The sequence below is a fragment of the Sciurus carolinensis genome, chromosome 2 (genome assembly GCF_902686445.1).
Source record: "Sciurus carolinensis chromosome 2, mSciCar1.2, whole genome shotgun sequence".
Classification (NCBI taxonomy): domain Eukaryota; kingdom Metazoa; phylum Chordata; class Mammalia; order Rodentia; family Sciuridae; genus Sciurus; species Sciurus carolinensis.
This window is the reverse complement of record NC_062214.1, coordinates 121751191-121762445: the sequence shown is the minus strand read 5'-3', so window position 1 is coordinate 121762445 and position 11255 is coordinate 121751191. Positions and strand designations below refer to the sequence as shown.

General features: G+C 37.0%; 2 protein-coding genes across 2 annotated transcripts; one reads left to right on the top strand and one right to left on the bottom strand.

Annotated features, from left to right (window-relative positions):
* Positions 1-890: 890 nt before the first annotated feature.
* Positions 891-1835, top strand: LOC124976472 (olfactory receptor 4Q2-like). The gene is given in 1 exon segment (XM_047539338.1): positions 891-1835. A coding segment is annotated over 1 exon segment (945 nt).
* A 6961-nt stretch (positions 1836-8796) lies between these two features.
* Positions 8797-9735, bottom strand: LOC124977259 (olfactory receptor 4K14). Its single transcript, XM_047540697.1, has one exon. It carries the CDS (start codon positions 9727-9729, stop codon positions 8797-8799), a length of 933 nt encoding a protein of 310 aa, XP_047396653.1. The 5' UTR covers positions 9730-9735.
* Between the last annotated feature and the right edge of the window lie 1520 nt (positions 9736-11255).

The window sequence follows — 11255 nt, the reverse complement described above, 5'->3', positions numbered from 1 at the left end:
CAGAGATGCCCAAGGTCTGTCTTCAACCAACTCCATGCAGCAACATCTCCCTGTCAGTTCTCACTGGAGTCAATGAATACACATGCACAAGCACTGACACACTAAACTGGCATTTTTTTCTTTTAATTTCAGACGAATAGTTTGTTTTAACCAATTTGATAGTCTAGTCAAAAGAAAGAATTATTTGAAGGCATGAATAAACATTTTTGAATTCTATTTAGATTATTGTAAGCATATTGTGTATTTCTAATGCCCACAGATATGACTTATAATTAGAAATATATTATAGATAATTATTATCTGGACAGAAATATACTATAGGCAATAAGCCCAAAGCAAAACTCAATCCTTCACCTTCTTTTCTACAGATTATATTCCTACTAAGTTAAATTGAGGGAAAATAACACAGGGATTCCTTTTTCCCAAATAAATCCTCCACAGACATTAATACACATTCCCTGGAATCTCAAATGCTACCATCAAGTTTTGTATATTTCCTAAAGATTTTTATTCAAGATAAGGCTGTGTCAGAGAAATGTAACATATTTCTTGAGACCAAATGTGGAAAAGTAATGTGGAAAAGAGAGAAGTAATGTACTGATTGACAGATGAAAGAAATCACATTTAAACTGAAGATAAAGGCCTGGGACCAGGTGACTTTATGCTCAAAAAATTTTGACTACTGCATTATTGTCTCAAGATTGCAGTCGACGGGAGAATATCTATCAGCTAAAAAGAAAATAATTTTATCCAGCTAATTGGTACAGGTGTATATTAGAGACAAATGTTTCTTTAGAAATGAGATTATTGTATTAGATGTGACATATCTATTTTGAATGCTGCTAATGTTCTGTTGTTTAATATTTTTTATCTAGGTAGAACCACATCAAATGGATGAAAACCAAACAGAAGGGGTCAAAGAGTTTGTTCTGGCAGATTTCTCAGAAAAATCATCTATTGAGGCAGGACTATTTTTATTATTTCTTTTCTTTTATATATCCACTTGGGTAGGCAATGTCCTCATCATGGTGACAGTGGCCTCTGATACCTACCTAAATTCATCGCCAATGTACTTCCTTCTTGGTAACCTCTCATTTCTGGATCTGTGTTATTCAACAGTAACGACCCCTAAACTTCTGGCTGACTTCCTTGATAATAAAAAGCTCATTCCCTACAACCACTGCATTGTGCAACTCTTCTTCCTGCATTTTGTAGGGGCAGCTGAAATGTTCCTGCTCACAGTGATGGCTTATGACCGCTACGTTGCAATCTGTCGCCCTCTGCACTATACCACTGTCATGAGTCGGGGTCTATGCCGTGTGTTAGTAGTTGCCTCATGGATGGGAGGATTTGTGCACTCCACTGTCCAGACAATTCTCACTGTCCGTTTGCCCTTTTGTGGGCCAAACCAGGTGGATAACTTCTTCTGCGATGTCCCCCCTGTCATCAAACTTGCATGTGCAGACACCTTTGTCATTGAACTTCTCATGGTATCCAACAGTGGGTTGATATCAACCAGCTCCTTCGTGGTGCTGATTTCTTCCTACACCACTATTCTAGTCAGGATTCGCTCCAAGGAAGGAAGGAGAAAAGCCCTCTCTACCTGTGCATCCCACCTCATGGTGGTGACACTCTTTTTTGGACCCTGTATTTTCATCTATGCCCGTCCTTTCTCCACTTTCTCCGTGGACAAGATGGTTTCTGTACTCTACAATGTCATTACCCCCATGCTAAACCCCCTCATCTATACACTTCGGAACAAAGAGGTCAAGTCAGCCATGCAAAAGCTGTGGGACAGGAGTAGACTTTGGAAAAAGTAGGAGACATTGAAGTGAGTTCTTGAGAGCAGGGGCTATGAGAATTCCACAGTTGCTTTTTGACTATTGCACCAGGAGGTGGAATCTTCCATGTTTAACATCTTCCATTAAGTCACAATGCCACTGCTTCTGGCTTTATACTTAAATTGTGCATGATTGCCGAATTGTTCAATCTGCTGCTTTATTTTCATTTTTTTGACTGAAGCAAATGTAGATTCTGTTTTCCTATTGATTTTTTTTTTCATTTCATCTCTTCATCTGATCAAATTTCATTCCAGGATCTCTGTGTATTGAGTTTGTCACTACAAACTGCCACAAACTATTCTTTCCATGTTCCTAATAGCTTCTTATCTGCCTAGCCACAGATTTAAATATTTTTTCTGTTTCAAATTATTCTAACTAGCTTACAGTCAGTTGAATGAGAAATTTGTACTTTTTAACTCTCAATAAATATTTAAAAAGATATCTGTTTGATGAATTAATGATTTAATAATTAATTAATAATGTGTGATTATATGATAAGAAGTTAATGGGATATATTTGTCAGTTTTGTCACCTCACCACACCACTGGTATCTGAAAGGGAAAGTGAGAGAGCAATCACCTAATACTTGTGGGTTCAAATACTCCTCTTTGAATTCTCAGCCACGTGAATCTGGATGAATCAGCTAGAGTATTAGAGCCCTAATTTCCTCTTTCTCTTCCATGACTAGGATGACCTTTCAGTGCTGTTGTGAAAACTGAAAAGATTCAGATGTGAGTGTGTCCGAGTTGGTGTCTGGATCATAACAGTGTTCAGCAAACATTTATTAACTAAAGTTGATTTTTTTCAATATAAAAAAAGTATGGAGGATGAAACTCTGAACTGGTTGATTTTCCTTAATGTAGTAACAGTTTGATGCATGATCACAAGTTTGTGGAGGACGCTGTAAAGTGCATAGGAAAGAGTACATGGTATTTTCACCTTTGTCAATTATTGGGTTCAGTTTATATTGCTATCACCCTTTGAATCCTTTGAGTTACAGTAAGATTAAGTCACAAGTCTGTTTTACTGCATAATGAGTCTTTATAATCAAAGAAAGGAAAACTAGATTGATATTCAAGTTTAGAACAAACAACACAAATGAAATATAAATCTAAAATACTAATGAAATGTGAAGTATTTTCATTTCAACACCATTTTTATTCAGGGGATGATAGAAGCGAATTCAGCAAATAGTTTTGTGGCAAATAGAGACAGAAGACAAGAATATCTGGTAAGCTTTAAAGATTGAAATTTTATCCTTATTCTCTTTATATTTCTAAAATTGCTAGATAACTAAAATAAAATGAACAAAATAGAGACTGAAGTATGTGTTGAATTAGTGCAGGAGGCTTTATATCTACTCTGATCCATGGTGGTATTGACTAGTGAAGAATATTTCAAAGTTCTATTCTTTTCCCTTACTTGGAAAAATAACTTGAAAACTTTTCATTGCAGCATTGGGAATTCTTTGAGTGAAACAGGAATTGATGACATTTTTTAAAAAGAAATTCACACTCAATATCTGACACCACCGAAGCTCATATCACTATTATTGTGAGAGAATTCCATGAACTATCTCAATATTGAGCTGATAATTATGTAATCTTAATATACACAACTCTAAATACTGACTTTGTTTATGGAAACGTGACTATGGAATCAGATGGGTCTATAATTGAATCTGGTTGGTACTTTCATAATTCCTCTACTGACATGGCTTCCCAGCTGCCACCATGCAGCCAGCCTACTGATCCCTGCCAAGAAGTGGCAGCGGAAAGATGGAGTGGTAGAGCAGCTGAGTGGTGGCCCCGGTGAGTTGGAGCACAGGTGGCAGGCACAGCCTATGGCCATGTGGAGCTCACCAGGAAGGATTGGAGAGCCAGTGCTGAGGTGAGCTGGGGCTAGCCAAGTCACACCAATGGGCCACCTTCATAGACCAGGTCTGGGTACTGTTCTGATGGCTGCTGCAGAAGCCTGTTCCAAGCAGCACTTAAGCCCCAACCAATGACCTTAACGTCCCACTTCCTAACCTGTCATGAGAAAAATGGAAGCGGAGCAAACTTGAATGAAAGTTGGGACTTAAGAATTGACCAATGTGTTAGTACCATTTCCAAGCCCTGATTAGCATAAGTTTGGACCAATAGTAGTGAATCGAGTGCTATATAAAACCCTATACTAGCAACTCAGTGGGAGAAAACCTGCTATGGGGTTTCCTCTTGCATTGTAAGAGTTTGGTTCCTGTTCTTCAATAAATCCTACTGTTACACTCACTCATTCTGGTCTGTGGACTTCATTCTTTGGAATTTAGGAACTAAGAGCCCAGGAAGAAGAATTAATTGATAGTGGGTGGCTAGTCTGCTGCAACATTGGAGGGCATAGCCCACCACTGAGAGCTGCAATACTTATCAGCTGCAGAGATCTGCCCCTCATGCAGTGAGGGCACTTCCTTGGGTAGGATCCCTAGGTCATTCTCAATGGAGGGGGAGATACCTGGAGAGCCAATGGTTGAAAGTATATATTTTTATTCTATGAAAGTTGTTCTAACCTTTTCTTCAAATGTCATTTGAAATCAAAGAAGAGATTAAAAATTAAGCCAGGAGCAGAGGTTTGCACCTGTAGCCCCAGTGACTCGGGAGGCTGAGGCAGGAAGATCCAAAGTTCAAGACAAGCTTGGACGAATTAACATGGCCCTAAGAAATTTAGTGAGACCCTGTCTCAAAATGAAAAATCAAAAAAGTGGGGAGGGTTGCAGATGTAACTCTAAGGTAGACCATCCCTTGGTTCAGTTCTTAGTACAAAAAAATTCTTCTATGTAGGAATAAAATTTTACTTCCAAAAGATATCCTGAAATTTTGAGGTCTTATTTGAGAACTGAGTATGTAGAAATGACTTATATTAATAAAATGCTTCAGATAAATAATTGGATTTAAATTTTATTTTAATATCCATGTTGAAGAAAAATGATATATCACAGAATTAGGAGAAGAATCAGCTGATCTCTCAATGATTGCAGTTAAAGAGAAGAAGGAATATTTCAGATTCCTTGAACTTCTCAGAAATTTCTTATTGACTTGGTCCTCTGACCATAAACAATGTATTTCAGGAGGCTGCATTTTTAGAATTAGTATAGCCTACTGATATACTTCTGGGAACACAGCCTGATCCTTAACAAAGCATTCTCTCATAAGAAAATCTTTCTAAACAGTACTTAGTAACAATTATTGCTGCAAATGGTCAACATCAGCAAGTATCCAGTAGTTTTTAATGCTAGCAGTGATTAAGAGTGAGTTGAGGCAGCTTACAGTGAAAAGTAGACTTCTGAGATTTGTTCCTACAATTTAAACTCAAATGTCAATTACGGAGTCATATTTGCATTTCATGTTTGAGATGGGGCCTCACTGTTGCCAGACTGGCCTCAAACTTGTAATCCTCCTGCCTCAGGCTCCCAAGTAGCCAGGATCACAAGTATGCCATACTGAGGCTGACTTACTTGTATTTTTGATAAGCATGCACTATATCATACATTTAAATTACCTCATTCAAAAATGGGAAATGAACCAGGTGCAGTGGCACATGCCTGTAATTCCAGTGATTCAGGAGGCCAAGGCAGGAGGAGCACAAGTTCAAAGCTAGCCTCAACAACTTAGTGAGACCTAATCTCAAAATAAAAACAAATAAATAAAAAGGACTGGGAATGTTGCTCAGCAGTTAAGCACCCCTGAGTTAAATGGAAAATGAATTTCACAAATACTTCCTCAGATTGTAACTTCATTTAATTTGCAATTTGTGGCTTCCTATGAACTGATAATGACAAGTTTCATACAAGAGCCCATAATTTGCAGACAACAGAAACAGATAATTTCTTGTCCTTTAGTTTCACTAACATATCTAACAGCCATGCATATCAGCTTACACAACGAACCCCAGGACGTCTGCACCTAGACTGACGGTGCAATGATTCATGTCCATCCCCAGGGATCTGGTCAAAGAGATGGAAACCGGAGTAGAGATTAGAAATGGACCATGAGTCACTGGATGGTTCTAAGAGGTCTGAAACACCTCATGTGTTCAGATATGAAGGGACTTTCTGTATGAGTGTTCTATGCTGAAAGCGCACCCACGCGTGCACACACACACACACGCACGCACACACACTTCCCTTTCCCTAACTGTAAACCTGGGTTGATCCCTTTCGTGGGCTTTTACAGCATGTCTTATGTTTTACTATCACAGAGTATTTCGTGCTTGTATACTTGCCTTCATTCCACTCAACTGAAAGATTTGTGAGTCTGGGAATATATGTTCTTAAATATTCTATCTCCAAAACTAGTTCAGTGTCTAAAATCTGAATACAGTAGGTGTTTGAAAAATATTTGTTTATTGAATAACTAAATGTATGAATAGTATCTATTTCATTTTGATGATAAAAATGGTATAAACATTATGTAGAACAATATTAAGTTTCCTCTAGAAACTAAAAGTTGAGCTACCATATAATCCAGCTATCCTACTTCTGGGTATATCTCTAAAGGTAACTAAATCAGTATATCAAGGAAATAGCCTTGTGCCCATAAGTATTGTAGGACTACTCACAATAGCTTAGATATGTAATTAAACTAGGTGCCCATTAATGGAAGAAGGGATAAACAAAATATGGTACATATGTAAAATGGAATATTATTCAGCCATAAAGAAGAATGAAAAATTGATGTTTGCAGTAAAATGGATAGGACAGGAGGATCTTATGTTAAGGAAAGGTCAGATAACTTAAGTACCACTTGTTCTTTCTCACAAGTAGCATTTTAAAAAATGCCAACCTGATTATGGAATGGTAATTACTACAAGTTGGAAAGAGTGAAAAAGGGTCAGGCACTGTGGCACAAGACTATAATCCCAGCAACTTAGGACATTGAGGCAGGAGGATCACAAGTTCAAAGCCAGTCTCAGAAAGTTAGCAAGGCCCTAAGCAATTTAGTGAGATCCTGTCTGTAAAAAAAAAAAAAAAAAAAAAAAATGCTTGGGATATGGCTCAGTGGTTAAGTGTCCCTGGGTTCAGTCCCCAGTACAAAAAAAAAAAGAATAAAGGGATACTGGATTTGATCCCTGTATACTGTATGCATGTATTGAAATGTCAAATGTCACAGAGAACACCATTAATATGTAAAATTAATGTTAATCAAAATCAATTAAAGAATACCTCCAAAGTCTTTTGCTGTCAATAATCAGTATTATATCAATAACAACTAAGAAATTTAATTCTAAGGCAAATGTTGACATCCTCTTAAGCTCTTTAAATGTTCATATATGTAAGTTTAGCTGATTAAAAAATTAATTATGTGCAAAGTCTATAAAATAAAAACAGTATTATTACAATAGCAGGCAAAGGATGTTATCTTAAGAAAAAATTGGTTTTCTTCTATGTTCTTTTATATTAAATGCATATGTGAAGAGTTGCAGTAATAAGGGATGTCAGAAATACCCAGAGCATGCTTCCTTGATTGAAGACTAAGTTCAACAATTTTGGAAGTTTCATCCAGTTACTTAATTTATTCATATCCTAATTCTTTCCTTTAGTTTGATGTTTCAGAGTCAACCTGTGAGAAAATTGCTTGAATTTCTGAAGGTTAATTTAGTCAAAATCAAATTCAAGTCTTGTTTATGATAGTCTTTGTAGGATTCAGGATTAAGTCCAAAATAAGAGTCAGCAGGGCCGGAAATAAGACAAGAAAGAGGGAATGGGAGAAAGGAAAAAAAGAGGGATTCTATCAAGATGGAATAAAGATCAGTGGGGTAAAGGAAGGAGATTGAGTGGGAGGAAAGAGGGACGGGATAAGGGGAGAACAGTGGAATGAATCTGCCCCAACTTTCCTGTGTACACATATGAATGCACCACAGTGACTCTCACCATCGTGTGCATCCACAAGACACTAATTTTAAAAGAAAACCTGTAAGTAAGTAGCAGAAAGATCAATAGAGTAGAGGAAAGGAAGCAAGGGGAGGGAAGAGGAGAGGGAAGGCGGAAATGAATTTGAGAAAATTATGCTCCATGATTTTATAATTATGCCAAAATGAATCCAAACCATATGCATAACTAAAAAGGATCTATAAAAAATAAAAATAAAAACTCAACATAAGATCTGAATCTGTGGGATCCAAATCCATACTTTCTATTAAATGATACCCCAAAGGGTAGAATCAACTCAGTAAAAGATGCATTGCTTATTGAGAATCAACTTTGGGTAAAATGTATTAATTTAATAATCAAATGCATATTAACTATAACACAATAACTTATTACATGAAATAACTTAGCCATAAACAAGGATTTCCCCAAAAATAGGAATTTTCCCATGTTAAAATTAACTACTGAAATTGCCTATCAGTTGCAAGCATTCTTTTTTTTGAAATAAAAGAATTAAACAATCATACACACTTACAGGGGGAAATACAATTGTAAAAATTGATAGTATCTTGAATTGGTGAACTATTTTGTCTTCTGAAGCTTATCAAATTCAGGCTACGAATTCACAGGGCATTCATTATTTAATCCCAGTCTATTCACTGAGTGCCAAATAGCTCATATCTTGGATATTTCCCATTGCTGTGTTAGGTTATGATTATGAAATGAAATTTAATTTTATATCAACATTTTTAGTAAAATAACTAGTAAGATGAATCTGGTTTTAGCAAAGAAAGGTAATATAGAGTTAATTTTAAAATACATGTGGGTGAGGACATGCATGCATATACATAGGCATTCATGTATACACTTATGTATATATATGAAAATATGTATATAAATTGTATCAACAATTTTGTTGAAATAAATTGCCTTTTACAGAACATATTAAAATTATGTAAACACAGGTCCAAAGGAAACCTTTGAGAAGAATCATATTTAAGAATCTCTATCTCCTGAATAAGTGGGCACATGCGAGGCTATGGAAAGCTGGATTCAGTGAAAAGTCACAACTTGGTTCCTCAGTTTCTTCATGGCTGTTTTCATCTCTTCATTTCTCAATGTGTAGATAAGGGGGTTCAAGAGTGGAGTGAAAATAGTGTAAAACACAGATAAGAGCTTGTCCACAGAAAACCGACTGAAGGGCCAGAGGTAAATGAAAATGCAGGGCCCAAAGAAGAGAGTGACCACCATGATGTGTGCAGAGCAAGTGGACAGAGCTTTGACTACGCCCCCTGCAGCACGCTTCCGGACACTGAGGAGGATGGTGGTGTAGGAGATCATGACCAGCAGGAAAGAGCTGACGGAAATCAAGCCACTGTCTGAGATCATAAGTATACCCAAGATGTAGGTGTCCATGCAGGCAAGTTTGATCACCTGAGGAAGGTCACAGAAGAAGCTGTCCACCTCATTGGGGCCACAGTAAGGTAAAGTTACAGTAAAGGCTACTTGACTGATGGAATGCAGAAATCCAATGACCCAAGAAATCAACACCAGCTTGATGCAAGACTGCCGGCTCATCATCGTCATATAGTGCAAGGGTTTGCATATGGCCACGTATCTGTCATAGGCCATGGAAACCAGCAGCACCATCTCAGCCCCTCCAGTAAAGTGCAAGAGAAAGATTTGAAACATACACCCTCCGAAGGAGATTATCTTTTTATCACTAAGGAAATCTCTAATCATCTTGGGGGTGGCAAATGAGGCCAGCCACATATCCAAGAAGGACAGGTTCCCTAGCAGGAAGTACATAGGGGAGGACTGCAAGTTGGGGGCAGAAATTACAGTAATCACAATGAGGAGGTTACCCAGAATAATGGCCATATACATCCCAGAGAAAAATATAAAGAAAAATTTTTGTAGATATCGTGAAGAGCAGAGTCCATGCAGCACAAATTCTGACACCACAGAATAATTCTGCATGTCCATTGTCCCAGGGATCAGATTCTGTTCTGAATTAATACAAAGAAAAGGTAATCATGTCATTGTGTCAGGATGGGTGAACCTAGAGCACATTATGTGAAGGGGAGTCTTCCACACACAGAAAGACAAATATGATCTTAATAATATGTGGAATCTAAAATAGTGGGATTCATAAAAGCAATAAAATGTCATTATCAGATGGTGGGAGGTGAGAGAATATGGGCAAGGTTCATAAAGAGGCAAAAAGTTGTAGTTACACAAGGGCATCTATTTAACATCATAGCTAGCAGCAGTACATTGTATATTTCAATGTTGTGGAGACAGTAGATTTTAAATGTTCTCACTACAAAAAAGGCAAATTTGTTAGAGAGTGAATGTCATATAGCTTGATTTACCCATTCTACAACATATATGAAAATGTCATTTGTACACCACAAATATATATAATTTTATCAATTAAAACAGAAGGGAAGGCAGGAATATAGAACGGTAGAAAAGCAGGAAGGCAGGCAAGTAGGAAGAAGGAAAGAAGAAAGGAACCAAGCTAGGAAAGAATGAAGGAAGGAAGGGAAGAGAGGTGTAAGTGAAAGTGCTTGTCAACTACCAGACACAGAAAAACTAGGTGTTGCTTCAATATAATTTTCATATGTGACAGAAAATTTAACTGTATATGGAATTTTATGAACAAGTTCAGACCAACATGTATATTTGCCCCTTTCAGACTTCAGAGTTTCCTCAAGGGTAGTTGGACAATCTAGAAGACGTCAACATAAGTGAGAGCTGTTAAAACATCTTTTTTCTCCCCTTTGTGACTTTTGTCCACAGGAAACATGGAAGTAATCCAGTGCAGAGCATGAACCAAAAATTTTTAAGAGGACTGAATGTGAAGATTTCCTGGTTTTATTTATCCATCAGGGTAGATACTATTGGTCAGTGGACAATTGTTTTTAAACATCGCACCTAAAAATTGAAGTTGCAACTTATTTTAAAATTATCTTTATGTCAAACATAGAAAATTGCACACCCATCTCTCTCCCTCTTCCTCTTTCTCCATTGATGTCCACAAAAGCAAAACAAAGTCAAGCAAAACATTTTGGTGGGTGTCTGTGCTTATGTATCTAAATATAAATCAATGCTTCTCTGTCCTAAGCCAGGAGAAGAAGTTGGTAACAAAGTTTAAGAGAAAAAGATTCCTTTAGTCTAAAAAAGCAGGTTCTGAAGGTAGACATGTACTAAGGTATTGTATATAAATATAGGACAGTCTCATCTTGAAACTAGATTATGTATACTCTTCAGTAATTTTTTGGGAACAGCACTACTGTGTTATATGTGAGTTACAGAATGGCATGTATCACATTCTCAGAGAACATCTTTGAGGAAAGTTTGATCTAAATGAGAGCATAGTTACATAAGGATTTTAATTTATTTCAATTTTCATTCTTTTAAAATTAAAATCTAATACAGTTTTAGTCTACAGTGTTAACCAAGGCCTTTCGGACACCATGGTCATAATCACAACTGAAGAACACTGG